The sequence below is a fragment of the Rattus norvegicus genome, chromosome 9 (genome assembly GCF_036323735.1).
Source record: "Rattus norvegicus strain BN/NHsdMcwi chromosome 9, GRCr8, whole genome shotgun sequence".
Taxonomy (NCBI): domain Eukaryota; kingdom Metazoa; phylum Chordata; class Mammalia; order Rodentia; family Muridae; genus Rattus; species Rattus norvegicus.
The window spans coordinates 48118640-48137286 of record NC_086027.1 but is presented as its reverse complement, the minus strand read 5'-3'; the positions used below and the strand labels follow the sequence as shown (position 1 = coordinate 48137286).

General features: G+C 45.9%; 1 protein-coding gene across 6 annotated transcripts in view; it reads left to right on the top strand.

The window, feature by feature from the left end:
- Aff3 (ALF transcription elongation factor 3) overlaps nucleotides 1-18647 on the top strand; it is a 457478-nt gene that overhangs the window by 215094 nt on the left and 223737 nt on the right. For all 6 annotated transcript variants that reach the window (NM_001413892.1, XM_039083846.2, XM_039083844.2 and 3 more), the window contains one exon: nucleotides 9134-9181. In NM_001413892.1, the coding sequence (NP_001400821.1) occupies nucleotides 9134-9181 (48 nt within the window). The remainder of the gene's footprint in view (nucleotides 1-9133; nucleotides 9182-18647) is intronic.

Genomic DNA, 18647 nt, shown 5'->3' with positions numbered 1-18647 from the left:
AGGACATGCTCGACAGTCCTATCTACCACCTGCACAGCCTGTCCTCTAGATCGGCTGACTCTGTCTCTAATATCCCCTCCTTGAGAAAAGGTGGAACTATTACTGTCTTCAAGTATAATTCAAAAAAAGCATAAACAGCAGGGAATTCAATAGGGAGGGAAAGTACTCCAAAGGAAAGGAAACATGCTTCAGGAACCGTTGGGTTGAAATAGAAGCTACAAGCCGGAGGATTTTTCTTTTCTTTTTTTTTAACCTGCTGTAGGGCCATATGGTTGGAGAATATGTTGATGCTGCTTCTAAGATCCTTGAGTATTTTAAACTTGACATGTTATTTTTTTTAATGATTTCAAACATCATTTCTTCCCGAGCCTTTCCCAGCGTTGCGGTAATACCAAGCAGATGGCCCGGCAGCGCTTGCATTTGCATTTCCCGATACTGCCGTGTTATCTGCAATATTTCTTTTCAGAAACCCGCGATCCGTTCTCTACCTTTTCAGAATGGCAGCGATGAAATCATAAACAGGGTCCTAAGCCGGTAGAAGCGGGGACCGCATATTCCGAGTACTGTGTAGTGTTTCAGCTTTTATGGCGTTTTGTTTTGGGTTTTTTGTCATTCGAGGGAGCTCTCATTTTACTGCTTCCATGAGGGAACAATCCTCCTCCTCCTCTGTCTTTCTCATAAGAGGTACGTTCCCTCGCGGCTGGCCCCAGCATTCTCGGCCTGCTTACGTTCATACGGGTACATTTTCTAGAGTAACTGTGTTTACTTATTTATTGCCTGGCCCCTGCACAACAGAGCATCTGTTCCATGAAAGGTGGACCCTGGTTTGTTCGACCCTTAACTTCATGCACCCGCCAACACAGCACAGGGTCTGTGTGAGTCAGTGGGCACAGGAATCAGAAATAATAGCCAGATTTCTAGGAACTAGGGTTTCACAAGCCAGCTAGCTCTCGGAGCATGGCTACTTTCCCCCTTCTTCTGACTTTCATCTCATTCTGGAAGTTTTTAAGGGGGCTTTGCTGCTAGCTTCTCCCAATTGTCTTTCTTCCATGGTTCTGTTTTTTGTTTGTTTGTTTTCCCCTCATTTTTGTTGTTTAAAAAAAAAACCAAGAGTGTATTATTAAATAGACAGTCTCTTGGGGTATCTCTTTCCTCATTGTGGGCACAGCGGACTAGTGCCAACAAAAAGGCATTTTCTTGCTTCACAGACTGAAAGCAGGAAGCAGGACAGGCTGTATTGATCAGCCCTGACTCCAGGCTTTGCCTTAACAAAGCTCAGCCCACCGGTGTTCCTGTTAAGATGCTTTGCTTACATGCTTCTGAATGAGAACCAGAGACTGCCGAGGTGTCCGCTCAGCTCACGGGCGGTTAATGTAGCGGGCTAGCCACGCCTGGCTGTTGCATCGCCAACTGGTCTTGGCGTGATCTCCCGTTGATCATCATTGCTCCCGGCTCGTGACTGGCATACAACGCCTTTCATTAACTGTCTCTGTGACTCCAGGCCAGAGCCGCTGGGTCTTAGACCTGAGCAAATGGGAGAGAAAAGTTAACGTGGCTGAGGCTCCACTCTGCCATGTCTAAAAAAAAAAAAAAAAGGACCGTTTGCTCTAACTGTTGGAAGTGTTGGCAGGTCATTTATTAGCAGGAAAACAAACCCTGTCTCTCGGCTCAGAAGTACGGTAGGAGTTAAAGACACCAGTTTATTGCTACAGCCACGTGTCAGCCATGTTTGAGGCTCTACCTGGTAACTGTATAGCCGTGACAGTTTCCTGGGAGAGAAAAGGGGCACCAGCTTGCCTAGAAGGAAACTTTGATTTCTCCACAGCCAACATTACAAAAAGGGCTAAAAAGTGAGAGTCGTTGTGTTTTGGCTTGGTCTTTCTCTACCCTCAGCCTCAGTATCGCTGGGCGGCAAGTCCATGAAAGCCACAATCAGGGATCCTCATAGAGTATAACATTATAAAAGGCAACACAGGCACAGAGACTCCAAAAGTGTAGAAAATAATAATTCTGATGGTTTTCTGCAGCACAACGGTTTCTCAAAAAATCAAAACAGAAACAACAGGTAAGAACTGAGCAACTTAGGGAAGGGGAGATATAGGAAAGGGGGCAACTGGAGTTGAGCTGTCAACACAGTAGACATCAAGATCAGCCATGTTGTGGGATAGCATGGACTCTCAGTATCTGCTGCCTCACACTGGAAGACTTTATTGCCCTATGAGAATCGCTGTTCACTGTGCAGTTTCTCAGTAAGTCCAAGCACATGACACTGCCTACTGTGGTATGCATGCCTACTGTGGTAGTTTGCAGCCTACTGTAGTCATCCTCAGCCTTCCGTGGTAATTTGATCATCTTTGGCCTAATGTGGTAGTTCGCAGCTTACTGTGGTAATGTGTGGCCTACTGTGGTAGTTTGCAGCCTACTGTGGTAGTTTTTGGCCTACTGTGGTTATCTGCAGCCTACTGTGATAGTTTGCAGCCTGCTGTGGTTGTCTGCAGTCTACTGTGGTAGTTCGTGGTCCACTGTGGTCATCTGCAGTTAAAATGTACGACATTCTTGTGTTAGGGCTGGGTAGATAGAACATTGTCAGAGCCCTCACTTCACAAGCATAAGGCCTGAGTTCAATCCTGAGAACCTGGGAACCTCTGTCAGTTCTTGGGGCGTGCACTTGTAATCCTGAAGCTGGGAGTGGGAGACAGGTAATTGCTGGGACTTACTGTCAAGCCAGTCTAGCATAATTGGATAGCTCCTGGCCAATGAGAATGTCTGTCTCAATCAGATAGACAACATTCATGAGGAAGACACCCATGGTTGTCCTGTCTTCGATATGCACTCCTCACATACATGCATCCCTAACTCAGACATACATAGAGTGCACATATATGTGTACAAGCAAAATTGATTTAAAAAAATAATAAAGCATAAAAGAATTTTATGTTTGGTCTTGGGTTCCACTCCCAAGGTCACATAGTTAATGGGAACATTGTCCTGCTGGGTTGAGTTTTGTCAGCTTGGCACACATAGGGTGATCTGGAAAGAGGGAAGTCAACTGAGGAACTGTCTCCTTTAGATTGGCCTCTCAGAACGTCTGTGGAGCATTTTCTTGAATAATGATTGATGCACCACTGTGGGTGGTGCCATCCCTAGGCAGGCAGGCCTCACTGTCACATAATTAAGGAAATTGAGAAAGCCACAAAGTCTAGACAGTAAGCAGCACTGAATGGGCTCCACTTCATTCCTGCCTCCAGGCTCCTGCTTCCACTTCCCACCTTGCCATGGGATGCAATGAATTCCTTCGTGTTTCAAATACACCTCGTGTGCACAGACTGGCATTATAAATGCTTTTGTGTGCACATCTCGATCCAGCATGAGGCTAGATGTGGAATTCTCCACTCATGACAGCATGCCAGCGTTCAGAGAAATGACAGGATGAAGCATCTTGAATTTCTGATAGTTGGACTATAACGTTTATATTTGTTAATATAGTAAAAAAAACTAAAGGGATACTAAATGTGAGGCTTAACGCTGTAGGGAGGCTTTACAACTGAGTTGTGCATTGTAAGTGATATGCTGCCTGTCACTGCTTAGTGGCAGGTGTTAAGATAGAGCTCACCTTACCCAACTCTCCCTGGCTGTTTTGCTTTTTCTTGGTTTGGGATAGGGTTTTGCACCATAGCCAAGGCTGTCCTTGGGCTTGTGACAATAGTCATTAGAAGTGTGGGATTGTAGGCAGGAGTCACTGTGCCCAGCTTCATGTTTTTAAACTAACGTACTTTGTTTTTCTTTTCCTTCTGTTTCTTTGGTTTCACATTATATGTTAGAATTTGAAGGTATTTTTATCCACAGGGTGTGTTTCCCAGCCTTTTGGTAGATTCCCTAAGTTATGTCTGTGTAAGACACCTCGGTCATTTTTTGTTGACCTTACCCTCATTTATTGTTTTTTTTTCTTTTGCACCTGGGTTTTTCATATTTTAAAGTTATTCATACTATTTCACAAGGACATTATTGAGCCTTTTTCCTTGAAAGTTGTTATATATATAATATATTTTGGTCAGATTATTTTTTTTCTCCCCCAATTCCTCCCAGATCTTCCCACATACCCAAGATCATATTCACTACCCATCTTGTCTCCTGTCTCTCAGAACAAATACCGAAGCACAAATGAAACTCAGTAAGATAGACAAATGACAACAGCACCTAGCCACACATACACACAAACACACACACACAAACACATACACAAATACAAGCAGACAAGCAGCTAAATACACACACAGAAACAGACACACAAGTACACACAAACACACACATAAACACATACATAGACATATACACAAACAACATCTAAGCACAAACACAGAAACACACAAGCACACACAAACACATGCATAAACACATACACAAACACATAAACAAACAACATCTAAGCACAAACACAGAAACATGCACAGACAAGTACACAAACACACACACACACACAAACTCACATAGGTACATGCACACACAAGCACACAGAAACACAAGCACACACACACAGTCATGGTAGTTCCTGGTGTTTGCTCAGATCCTCAGGCACTATTTTCATGGCATTGATATAATACTTCATCTCTTCGTCTCAGGTTTTCTGTAAATGAAAAACAGTAAGATTTGTTTAAAGGTAGCCCTGTAGAAACATTTAGGTGTAGGAGCGGGATAAACAGTTTCTAAATGTTTAAGGATTCTTGAGGATTTGTTGATCATGTTGTTGTCCCCTCAGGCACTGGTTAGGAAGGAAAGTTTTGCTGCAGTGTATCTCATGAAGAGTTAAACTGTTTCCAATACCAGTCCTGTGTGCAGCTCATCCCCTCTGCCATGAAATGCCATTTCACTCTGATTTGATGGAGCCTTTTCTCCTGAAGCCTTGCTTCTTCCAGAGAGCTGTGCTCAGCATGGTAATTAGGGACTTGATGCTGTGCTCCTGGCTGCCTCTGGAGCTCTTCTTTCCCAGAACTGCAGTCCCCACATTTCCCTGGCAGGCTGTGCAGTGTGTGTGTGAGTGCTAAGATTTGGGGAAAGCATGTTACAACCAAGGCTGTGGAAGGAGAATCAGCCAGGGATGCTAGCTTTTAATTGAAGTTTAGTTGGAGTTTCAATGAGGTGAGACTGTTATGACAGATTTCAAAACGCAATGATAGAAAAATGAGGGGGGGTTCATCAAAGTCACAGTAAACAACTGAGCAACAGCTCAGCGGCTCAGCGTGAGGCAGCAGCCACAAGCCCTCAAAAAAAAAAATACAGAGTAATTAAAATTTACATTGTGCAGCCTCCTTCTCTGTGGGTATCTTTCCAAGAGAAACAGTGATTTTATTGTGAAAAAAATATAAACGCAAATTTGGAGATGTAAATTGCATGCATGTTTCAGCCTTACTCGTAAACAGAAAGTTATCAAAGTATAAATATAATCCAAGCACATAACTAAAGTAGGAATTAGAACCGAGGGAGAGCCCTAAAATCAGAAGGCTTCTCCGGGGGGTTGGGGATTTAGCTCAGTGGAAGGCCCTGGGTTCAGTCCCCAGCTCCAAAAAAAAAAGAAAAAAGAAAAAGAAAAAAGAAAAAAGAAAAAAGAAGGCTCCTCCGGCCCCTTTCTCCCTCCGCTACTCACTAATCTACCCTTCCTGTACATTTGGGGGAAAGACCAGTTGGATTTCTATGTGCCCATCTCTGAGGTCATATATACTCTTTCTGTTCATTTAGTTGGTTAGAAAAGAGAATGGCTTCTGACTGTCTTTCTCCTCCCCTTTCGCTCCTCACTTCTCTGTGTATGATGTAGAGGTTTGGTGACTGAGAGGCCATGGCTAAGTGTTGAGTAATGTGTAACATCAACAGATGAAGAAGATGGCCTCAATGCTCCAAGAATCCTTTGATCTCCCCACTGTGAACATGAATGTCATGCCAACTAGAGGCAGCCCCCAGTACTGAGCACAGGGAGTTTGCCTGAACTAGAAAAGTCCCTGGAGGACTGATAGAAATGTGAGTGGCCCTGCCTTGGCCACAGTTGTTGCAGTAGTGTTTTTCGTTAGAACCCTTCATTTGAGCCAAGTTTCCCTGTCTGTTAAAGTCATTGGATTTTGCTGAAAGAGCTCCAAGGTGCCTTCTGAATCAGACTTCCTTCAATGCTGTGCCGTGGACCCACCCCAGTGCAACTGGAGCCCTGCAGCTTCAAACCAATATGGTCCCCTTCTTGAGTCCCCAGGAGGAGAATTATTGTAGAGAAGACTCAGGGGCTCACTCTGCCCGACTCACTCAGGCTCTGATGCAAGCATGAGGCTTCCTCAGATGGCTACTGGAAGTCATTGTCCTGGCCTCAGTTTAGCACTTTCTCTTGATGGTCACTGTCTGTCTGTCCTGCCCATCAAGTCTGCACATCCATCAGGGGGAGCCAGTGTCATAATCCTATGTACTCAACGGGAACAACAGTGCTTCACAGTGCGTCTGCTACACCTTTCTCTTCATTACTATAGTAAGGCAACAGGAACTTACAGGAGAGTAGGAACGACCGTTTTAAGAACAGTCTGCCCCCTATGCACAGCACATCAAGGGAAATTAAAGTTTAATTTTCAAAGGAGGCATAACTTTCAGATCTTTTTAAAATTAAATATGATTGCTCCCCCCCCCCCCTTCTACTGCTAACCCTTTCCTTGCACTCTTTTGCTCTCTCTCAAATTCCTGGCCTCCAATACTTTAATTGTTGCTACACACACACACACACACACACACACACACACACACACACACACACACACACACACAAATGCAGCCTGCTCAATCCTAGTGAAACTTGCATTTATGTTTTCAAGGAAGACCATTTGGTGTTGAATCAAGTGTCTTCTACCTCGGAGAAGAACATTCCTCTGCTCTCGGTGTAGCATCCTGTAGTTATGTGTAGGGCTGAAACCCCATGTGATTTCCTCTTCTGTATCCCCATGTCAGTCCCTGTTGTCCTTGCTCAGCTCTTGTTGAGACGGTCATGTTGATGAGACCTCATGGTCATGTTGAAGAGACTGCATGGATATAGCTTCTCTGACTCTTACCCTGTCTCTGCCCTGCAATGGAGGCTTAATTAAAGGCTTCAACCTGAAGTTGAGTTTGAAGTATTTATAATAGGTTGTTGTACCCTGGGTAAAGTGAGGAAACATTTATTCCTTCTAATTGTTTCTAAGGTAGGAAATAGAAAGTATATTGAGCGGTTAGCATTTGCTTAGTCAGCATTCCATCTCCTACAAATGATTGGGGACGTCAGTGTGAAAGAAATGGTTGTGGGTTTGGAGATAAAATTTCCAACTGAAACCACTGATTCTTCGCACTTAAATAATCAGAGGGGCCATTCCTCTGAATGGGAGTGAAACCCTGGTGTGACTGAGACTCTTCTATGTAGCCTTTGGGATGATTGTTCCATGTTTCCCCTTCGCAAATGCATCAGGCCATGCCTGCTATGACAGACAGCATTTTTCAAGATCAGTGCTCATTGTTGGGAACATCCATGGACAGGGAAATTTCTACTGCTGGGCCTCAGGCATCCCACAACCCAGTCCAGTCACTGCTCTGTGTTACATGGCTTCCTTTCAAAGCCTTGTTGACTTCTTGGGCCACAATTGGCAGGGGCCACACAAATCACCAGTCCTGTGCCAGTAAAAGGTGAAGTCACATGCGAGACTTTTTCCAAGTCTAGTGTCTTCCTTCATGCTGACCTACTAACCAGGGCAAGGAGTGGGGAGACATCCATCTCTGTGGATGCTGCTGTCAACCTTTTGAGCATTAGAGTTGATTCTTGTGAGCTTGGTGAGCCCTGGTGTGGCAATGTATATAATCCCAGAACTTGAGGGCTCAAGACGGGGAGTGGTAGGTTTCAAAGTCATCTAGGCTATGAGGTAAAACCCTATCTGAGACAACAAGCCAAGGTGGAACAACTGCAGAAAGAGACACGTTTGATACTTTGCTTGCCGTCAGCTGATATGAATACTGTACACAGAGAACACTGTTCAGTTCAGTTGACACATTTTGTATGGAGTGTGTGCTAAGTGGAGGGGTAGTTGGCAGTATTGAGTTGGAGTTATAGGGAGTCTAGGATGAGGAAGTCATGCTCCTGAGAGCACCAGGTTCAAGTATAGCCACTTTGAGGAGACTGTAGGTAAGCTATGACCCCAAAGATGCCTTGGAATTAGCTAGAAAACTACAGAAGGCATTCCCAGAGGAAAGAGTTGTAAAGAAAAGTCAGTGGGTTTGACTAACAGATCACAAAAAGGAAAAAAAGAAAAAAGAAAAAAAGTCTCGTTCTAGTACATTGCCCTGTGCTGCGGTTGGCACCCTTGAATTACAGGGCCCACAGAATGATTTCCCCGGGGACCAGAAACAGCACACCCAACAGTAGACGCTCATTGCTTTTATGTGCCCATAAAGCCATGTCCTTTGCTGTGTAACCAGCAGTAACTAAGCAGTGTCTGTGGACATCAACATGCTCTCCAATCCCCTGGGACCTGAGGCCATCACACCTCAGCATGGCCTACTGTGCAAGGCAGCATAGGTGACGGCGAGCTGGAGCTTCTGGCAGGACTCAACACCAGCATGATTGGCAACACCCATAGGACCCTGGCTGTTCTTCCTTTGCATTTTGTTTTGGACTCATCCTGCGGCGTGGTGTAGGATTTGAGGACTATGATCTAGACTTTTATTGAAGCTGTGGTGACCATCATATACCCACCCGGTCCACCGCACATGTTTCATGGGTAGACTGGATCTACTTTGTGGTAAAGACAACGGTTTCCAGACTTGGATGAAGCCCAAGGTGGATGGACGGATCTCAGAATTGTGGAACGTTTTCAGTGACTCTGGGAACTTTCCCCACTTCCATTAACATAGTGGGAGAGCTCTGAGCATGCATATGTATGTGGCTCTGCAAGCCAGGAAAGGGGAAGCAGTAAGAACTGACCAATGAGAGCTGGTCGTCAGGGCATAGCCTATCAGCACTCCCTGCCTCAAACATTCCCTAGTCAATGTTGCTTTATTCCCCAAGTAATTTGGAAATTTGGTTGTCCCCCTCTTTTTGTGACCCTAATTCCATTGGATCAAACCTGATTTATCTTTCCTTTGCTTTCAGGAGAATAGATCTGGAGAAACCAACAGCTGTGTGGAAGAAATAATTCGGGTAAGAATGCTCTTTAAAATCTTATCAATGCGTTGGTCATGCCTATAGCGTTCCCAGAAGAAGGAAGTCCTGTGGCCACATTATCAAAGTGATGCTTCGTGGTCCCTTGTTTGGTGGTTACCTATTCTGAGGATGGCCATCTGAGTCACCAAAGTGACACTTCATGAAACAGCAGTCTAAGCTTACCCAACCCCTGTGCTTTGTGGCACTTGGGTGACATCATTAAAGAGATTAGCTAAAGGCCAACAAGACAGGTGTTAGGTGAAAAATACAGCAGGATTCAAATCTGTATGCACCCAGCCGTCACCTGACCATTCCTGAATATTCCTTTCTGGGTCGGCCAGGAACTGCCTTGTGATTTTTCCTCTAAACTTAATTAGAATCAGAAGCTCCAGCTTAATGCTGGAGTCTCAAGTTTATTTCTGTGCCATATTGAGGGTTTTAAATTTCTTTGGTACTGTGTTTGCCCGTCCTTCCCACTGCCTCCCCTCCACATGCAAGTTTCACACACAAATGAACAGGCTTGGCACTGTATTAGCGTGTTCCAACTTAGAATCGGGAAGTCATCATCAACCCATAGTTTTTCTTCCCTCATAATCTTTTTTGGGGAAAAAACTAAAAAATTCACAGTTCTCAGAAAACTGATATTGCACTGGGCAAAACACCAAAAGAAATTATACCAGGTGGTGTGGCCATTCCCTGGAAAGAGGAGGGCATTCACATGTTCCTGCCTTTTGAATACCCTGCATGTTTCTCCATGAACTGCCAACACGTTCAAGTATTATTACATAATTACTTGACTTAAAATTTTTACCTTCACAAATCATTTTTTAAAAAAACCAGGATATTTTTCTTCCTGAAAAGTGTTCTTTCACAGACCTTTTTAAATATCGAAGTTGGTCAGAATAATTAAAGTTAGAGTGTTTGAATTTGTAATGAATTTTTTTTAACTTCTTAAGAAAGCTGTGGTCAATGCACGAAGGTTTGTTCCTTTAATTATGTTGAGTCCATATTTTATTTAAGAAAACCTGTGTTAGTGGCTTCATTTCAGATTAAATGATGGACAGTATTTGATGCTAATAAGCCTTTCCTAACTCTTTCAGTGTGCTTTCATGTTATGGCTAAATTCTCCAGTTAGGCCCCTTTGACTGACTGTGGCGTCCACATTTGTGTCCCAGCCTCTCTTGCTGTAGTTAGACACACCTCCTCACACCATCCTGTATCTGTTCTGAAGAAATTTATCATTTGGCATCCCTTATCTTTCTCCTTCATCCTTGCCCTCCCCCTACAGGGTCTCCCAGACTGGCTGGATCCCACATTTCTCCCTCCATTGTCTGGTTGCTGGGATTCCAGTTGTCTCCCATACACCATGTTCAACTCTGGGCTTTGAATTCTCATCTGTACATAGCGCTTGAAGTTGAAATAAAAACTCAAGTAATGTACACATTAAAAAGGTATACTTTAAGGAAACTAAAATGCATTTAAGTGAATCAGAGTCTTCCAGTCAAGTTTAAAGCTTTTGTTCTATAAAGACAGACAATGGCAGCCTCACCCTACCTACCCGTCTACCTTCCTACCATATTGCCTCAGAGCCTCCCACTGGGTGCTGCCTCAGCCGCAGCCCTCTTCCTGTCAAGCATGATGAAAATCGAAAGACTGGAGCCCTGTAGTAGATGGTTGGGTGCCCACACAGTAGGCTGAAGTTTCCACACGTTTACTGGCTGGGCCTGGACAAGGGGACTGTGCGAGAAGAGAATGAACTATTTGAGCTCTCTTCCTCTCAGAACCTTTTGGAATTCTACTCCTACATGAAGCAGTAGAGGTATCAGTCGTGCAGTGGAGTCTTGTACACTGACCCCCTCAGTGTCCTTAGTAAGTGGGTAATGGAGGAGCTACCCAGAGGATGCTATGTCCCCAGGAGTGCCTGGCTTTTTTCTTGCTAGCCCTTGGCTCATTCAGTTGGCAGTTCTCTACCATCATCTCCTCTCCTCTCCTCTCCTCTCCTCTCCTCTCCTCTCCTCTCCTCTCCTCTCCCCTCCCCTCCCCTCCCCTCCCCTCTTCTCTCTCTCTCTCTCTCTCTCTCTCTCTCTCTCTCTCTCTCTCTCTCTCTCTCTCTCAATGTACCGTCTCCCCCTGCCCCCTAGGCATAAGCCCAAGGCTCTTTTCTACTAACAGCCTCAGATACAATGTAATAGCCTCAGATACAATGTAATAGCCTCAGATACAATGTCTCAGCCTCAGATACAATGTCTCAGCCTCAGATACTCCCTATGTGTCTATCCCTCCTGGACTGTGGCTCCTATATAAAGTCAGTGAGCAAGTGAATGAGTGAGTTTTCCTCCAAAGGAAAACCCAGAAAGCCATTGTGATGCCATTGCTGTGACTCATGGATGTGGCTGGTTGTTTTCTTGCTGTCTGGTTTCCATGGATAGCATCTGTAGAGCCCAATTTTCTTCATAATTTTTCTGCTCTGTGACTCACTTGGGGGAAACCAGATGTGGCCAAGGTCATCAGGAGTAATTGTCTGGAGCCATGCTGGGTAATGGGTGATGCTCTCTTGTGAAGGAAGCAGAGGGTCTCAGAATGGTGATGGTTGGAGTTCGCATGTCCTCTCTGTGTAGAAAGGCATCTGGGGAAACATTGGTGGGCTAAAAAGCCTTGGCCTCTTACCCTTGTGGAACTGTCTGTCTATTCGCAGTGATCCAGTTAGGAAATGCTGTCACACGAGCAGTGACAGATTCTTGGGGATTTATGTGACCCAACCATGTGCTGTATGACCTTGCTTGTGGTTCAGGCTAGTCTCACTGAGGAAGTGACTGGTAGGACATTGCTTGGGAAATGAAATGAAGAGGCCCCAAGCAAAGGAAACAGGAGAACCTGTTGGAGGCCTATGAGGTCAGGGTAGGCCAGATGACCAGAGAGTGATAGATGGAGACAGGAGGAGCCAGTTAGGTCTGGCCTCCCAGGCATGCTCATATGGAAGGGAACTGTGGGGTTGGTAAGAAGGGTGATATGCTCACTTTGACAACTTCAGTTCTGGATTCTGACAGGCACACAGGATGGAGTAAAGAGTCGAAGAGAGTAGGAAGGAAGGGTGGAAGCCCTTGAACAATGCATAGGAGAGATGTTTAGGGGTGCAGACTCAGTGAGCAATGGTGGCATTCAGGATTACTCCTGTTTCAGGGAGAGAGAGGAAGTAGGAATCCATTTTCAGGCATGCTCTATTGAGTTGACTAGGGGCATCCAAGGAACAGAGGTGGGCATGTAAGTGAGGTAGCTCACAGCAGACAACTGAGGCAATGGGTAATAACAGGACAGAGAGGACCACATTTTCCCAGAGAGAGGCTGAAAACAAGAGAGCAAGTGCTTAAGGCCCAGGAAGGGAAGGTCCAGCTGTGAACAGAAAGGGAAATTGGGTGGTGCATAGGGCAGGGAGACACTTTGAGCGATAAGGTGTCGGTCAGTTCTCAGCGATTGAAGAAGGGAAGCAGGGCTCTTGTGCTGTCACAAGGATTCCCATGTGTGAAAATGCCAGCTCGTGCATCCACGCAGTAAACTCACACAGGTTTATGGCTTGAGTTGCCAGCCAATCGTGTCTCTAGCTTAGGCTGCTTCTCCCTGCTTTTATTTTTGCTGAGGTGACTGTTTTCAAATCATTTCACACATTCTAAAGCATCATTGCTTTCTTAACTCTTACTCAGAGAACTTTTAATCCTGGGAACTGATAAATCTGTGCCTTATTATGAAATTCTCTTACCCAAGAGTGGAATTATCACTAAGTCCTGTAAAGATGGGCCATGAGGGCTTGAAACCCTCGAGGCTGACATATGCTCAGAGTAGGTCTTTCTGTAAGTCATCCTGTATCTCCCCCCGCCCGCCCCCCCCCCCCCCGCAAGGTTCAAGTGGAATAGTACCTCAGTGCCTTTCATTGCAGTGCCCATTAACATAGAATGGCATTAACATTTGTTCAGCCAATAAAAGCCCTTTGCAACAATAATGGAAGGAGTGCGGGGCTGGGGTCCAGGATACACAAGTTTTATACAAGAAGGTTTTCGGTTATGCTTCACTGAGAGCACCCCCACTAAGTGCTATGCCTTATAATAACAACCAAGGGGCCAATTGTGGTTCTGGTTTGAGTTTAGAGACCATTTGAGTGTTGTGTCTGAACAGATTCTTTTCCTGGCTGTCATCTCTAGTGTGAACTATCCATGGTGAGCGCTCACACAGGGTTGTGGACTCCCATTTATATGAAAGGGGTAAAGGATGCTTGTTTAAATTCTGGAGATCCATTTCCTGACTTTATAATGGAACGGCCTCCAGGCGAATGCAGGAAAGGCATTTCTCCCCCACTTAATTTCCCAGAAAACTGAAGATCCTTGCTGTACACCATCTCTGGAGAGGTCCGTGCATGGTAAACAGTGTCATATGGCTTGTGCATCATTAAAGCCTGTCACAAGGCCAGGCTCCGGGGGGTGGGACAAGAGAGGCCTTGTGCTCAAACATCTACGTGCTCCTTGCCCCAGATGAAAACATATTAGCTGCTCTGTGCCTACAGAAACACGAGAAACAAAGAGAGGACTTGTTCTGAGTGCCTTGCTTGGGTCATTTGGAGGACTGGCTCAGGTCACATCTCCTTCACTGCAGACCAGGGCGGCTTTTTGTGAAAGTTAGTACTGTTTCCTTTATAATTTCTTTTAGTTTGTTTCCAATGCTGAAGATTGAACTCATGATACATTGAAGCCCACCAGTGACAAAAATCAACCCCTGAGAACTGTCAAGGAATAACATAATGTGACCCCCATTGCTTATTATAGAAAAAGGAGCCAGCAGAAATCTGGTGTTATAGAGAGAGTTCACTAAACAAAACATAGCATCTCACTCAAAGATAAGCTAGGACATTTCATAGTGTTGTGTTATATGTGTTCTTCTTGCTTATTGATCATCTGAATGTTAAGGAAAGAAATTTTATCTGTTTATATCTCACTTACATCTGTAGATAAATTCTTAATTTAAAAAAATCGCCTTTAGTCCATTGGGTTAAAACCAAAAGCCCTGTATAAAGGACTACATTCTTACCTCCCAAAGGTGTCCGAGTGACGCATTGCAGGGCCAGTCTGGCCACATTCTGAATGCTATGCTATGAGTCTATAAGGAGTTGAATCTGTAAGAGAGGAGGGTCTGACCCAGCAGACTTTGGGGTGACAGCTAACCGTAACCCCGAGGGACGATGGAGGCTCCTGCTGACAACACCCTGCTTTGGTTCTCAGTATCCTCCCTCCTCATCAGTTAGGAGTCATCCAGTCATGAGCAGGGCAGTAGAGTTAGTTAGATCACTCGGAAACTGTCAGCAGCCTGTCCCTACTTCCTGCCCTCGCGGGGGAAAGCACCTCAGCCTGTCCACGGGTGTCTGTCAATATTTGCAGCCATGTTGTCAGGTTTTCCTGACATGGGTTGTGAATTTCAGTACTGCAGGAATGGCGGCAGTAGTTAAAAAAAAATACTCCATTTTAATGTGTGTTCCATCCATGAGGGGCAGAAAATACCTACAAAATTAGTAGACGTGCTCAGTGCCCTAAGAGCTGCTGAGGCTCAGTGGGTGGGAGAGGTGATTTACTGGAAGACGGGCAGAGAGGAAACAACGTGCAGATATGCTCCTTTGAGAATCAGCCCTCCTGGGCAGGTGGGGTGCCCAGGCCAGCCCCACCAACGCTGGACTAGAGAGCTAGGGGCAGGAGTGTAGCCACAAGGCGGTGGTCTCACCAGCCTCCTCCACTCATTGGGACTACACGATGACACATACCCCATGCAAACTCTCCGAGTATCTCCTCTATCTTACCCTCTCTGTGTTTAGGGGAATAGTGTCAGGAAAATAGCGCTTAACGGTGAGTCACGTGGAACAGAGGGCAAGCTTATTTACCTGTACCCACAAGTGAGACTTACCATGGCTGTGTCTTTACAGAGCAGGAAGTACTAATGCCTGTGAAATCACGGTAGGCAGCCAGACTTGAAAATGTACAAACCACCCTCGAAGGCATCACTTATTTTTACGTTGTTTTTTTTTTTTTCTTTTCTTTTTGAATTGATGGGTTAAAATTAGTGTGTGTGCGTTCTGTCGCGTGATAGGACGACACATTGTACATTTCAGAAAAGTTAGGGGAAGAATTCCAAATGCTTTTCACAATGGAGAAATGGTAGCCCGCGTAAAGGCTTGGTGAACCCGCACTGATTCATGAGGTATGCAATGTTTGCACAAAATTTTATTTTACTGCTACAAAACACAGAACCTAGTACCTGCCAGGTGTGCTCTGTGCCACCCACCTGCGCCCCTGACTCACTCTGGTCACTTTCCGTGTGGCCTTCACTCCAGCGCCCTTCTCTAGTGCAGGTTTTTAAGGTGCTGGGGCTGGAACCCAGGGCACTGCAAATGCTAGGCCAACATTCTGAGCCACACCCTTAATTCCTAATCTCATTTCTCTTTATGATTTCTGTATTTAATAAAGACATGTCTATGTATATGTTTAATGGCTGTATATAGGTCATCAGACTTTGGAAAACTTTCAACAGGGCCTAGAGAGAGGGTGCAAAATAGTTAACGGCATCCATTGGTTTTCTAGAAGGCCTGAGTGAAATTCCCAGCACCACACAGCAGCTCATTACTGTCTGTGACTCCAGTCCCAAGGGATCAGATGCCCTCTTCTAGTCTCCAATGGAAACTGCACGCACGCACGCACACGCACAGAGACATACACTAAGGCAAAAAAAACACTCATATGCATTTAAAAAATAAAGTTTCTTAAAATTTAGAGTTATTGAAAAGGTTTGGGGTCCTAACAAAGAGGCATCCAGACATGAAAATATGTGCCGGAGTGAGGTGGGCACTTACGGTGTGAAGGTGGGTAAGATCACACTCGCTCACAGAAGTGTTTGTGTGTGAGTGAACTGTGTCGGACAAGCCCCTCTGTGGCCCACTTCATCTCTGCCTTAAATTTTCAGTTCTTACTCCGACCTTGAAATCCTGTCAAACACATGGGCCTTGCGTGAAGGTCCCAAGTACACTGTGTCACCAAGCCCTGTCCTAGTACCACGCTGCTCGGGTCTCCCCAGAACTGCTGCTTGTGTTAGTGTGGGGGCTGTGTGGCCGTGTTAAGGTCAGACTGTCTGCTCAGACAGGCCCTGCTGCAGTGGCATACCCAGCAGCCAGCAGTGGAAGCAGCAGTGAAGTAGGCCCATGCCATGCAGCAGTAGCTGGGTCCCGTGTTATGCTGAACCTGACTCCCTTACGGTACACCCTTCCTTCGAGGAACTCAACTCATCGGGTGGTTCCCTGTCTTCGTCAGTATTTCCTCAACCTTCGTCCTTAATTCCCCAAGGGATCTTTTACTGGGGTAAGGGCGTTTGAGATAGAACCCAGAGACCTACACGGGCTAGAGAGCCATCTGCCAGTGCCTTTAACCCTGGTTCCTAAGGAGGCTCTTTAGAAACATTTTTCTGACATCCCTCTTGTGGAATTCTTATCTCCTTAGCTGCCCTGTGCCTCTTTAGATGTGGCGCCCTTATCTGCCTTGCTTCCGGCACAGAGTAAGCTTTTCTGTTGAAGAAGCTTTCAATGTGGCCAGCATTCGGCAATGCCTGGCTGGGTTAGAAGCATTCAGTGTGGCCAGCGTTGGGCCTGTCTGCCTGCTGTGCCTCTGTGACCCCAGCCATTACTTGCATAAGTGCTTCACTGTACAGTCCCTGTCCTTGGCAGACTGGAGTCTCCCTTGGGTGTCCTAGGACTGGCTGGCTTCAGCTTCTCATGGTTCCGGGCATCAGGATAGCTGAGTGAACCTGGCAGAGACCCCACTTTCCTGGAGCCCTGTAAATCCAGGCTGCTGTGCTAGAGACTTAGACATCCTTCCATGTCGCCATGACCTCCTTCCTTCTGGGTGTTTTCTTCCCACTTGGGACCAAACCTCTCCCGTGCTCCCATGCCTCCATGCCCCATCCTCCTCTGAAGCTGACTCAAGAGCTCGCAAGTGTTTCCACTGCCTTGTAACTGTGTCTCCGGTAGCTTCCTGTGCTTGGAGTACCCACGTAAGTGTTCTAAAGCACTTTGATCGTACTAACAGTGAAAATCCATAGAGATGCGTTTTTCTCCAGAGCTGCATCCCCCGGGACTCCTCCTGGACTCCTAGGTAGGCTAGGAGCTTCATTCCCACTTTGTCTTCACCCCTCTGCCGCCTGCCTTTCACATCCCATACCTGCAAGTCAGCTCCTACTGAGAAGGATGACCCCAAACATGATCATCAGGAGGCACAGGGACGATGCTCACCACAGCACCTGTGGTCAAGTGCTTGTCCGGCATCTCTCCCCTTTAAGATAACTCCTAGCCTTCTGGTCCTCCCTTCCTGTATCTCTCTGGGATGTTGGTGGCCTTCGGTTATCTCCTCCCATTCTTCCCATTGCTGGTAGGTGTCCATGCATGCTGTGAACCCTCCTCTGTTTATCATGCTCACCTGTCTGGCTCCCCTCATTTCCACATGTTCCACACCGATACCTTAACTTTACCTCACACCTCTACCGCCTTTTCCTCCCAGGTAAATTATTGCTGTCAGGTGGCTGCTAGAGCTATTGGATCATTGGATCCTTCTCTCTGCCTGCCTTCTTCTCCTTCAGTTCTTCCCCAGACAGTCCTATTCATATTCATTCTCTCTCTGTTCTCGTTCTCTCTCTCTCTCTCTCTCTCTCTCCCCCCCCACCTCTCTCTTTCTCTTTCTCTGTCCAGGTCAGAACACCATCCTTTTCAGCCTAGATTATTCCAGAAGGCTGCCCTTTGGCATCTATCCCCTTCTCTAACTAGCATTCCATGGTGTACACAGAATCAGCTTTCCAAAGCCTACATTTCACTAGCCTCTCCCAAGCACAGGATAGCCAGATTTCTGCTCAGCCCCCTCTGTGTTGGCCCAGCCATGTTTTCCCGGCCCACACCACAAACTTTAATTCCTTCTCTGCAAGGGTGTCACCACCTCTGGCTCTGCCCCTGGGTCCTGCCTTGCCTCCTTTCCTTCAGGCCACAGATTCAGCTGACTGGCTTCTTTTTTTTCCTTGATGTGGCACTCTCTCTAGGAACCTTTCTCCTTCCCCAGATCTGAAATAGAGGCTCCTAGTCTGTGATTCCAGGAACCTGCGTTCACGCTGTAATACCCATTTCTGGGTGGACTTTCTTATTTCTCACTGACCAATAAATGCTGAGCAAGTGGGTGAAGAGGGATGGGTGGATGGATGGATGGATGGATGGATGGATGGATGGATGGATGGATGGACGGACTTCACCCCATGCTTGTTCCTTTGGTTTGTACTATTGTCTTCTAGCACCATAGCAAAAAACATTTGAGGTGATTTTTTTTTCCCTTAAAACATTACTTCTCTGAGGATGACCAGCACCATTGTATGGAGAAGAATCGTCACCCACTGCATGGTAAACAGT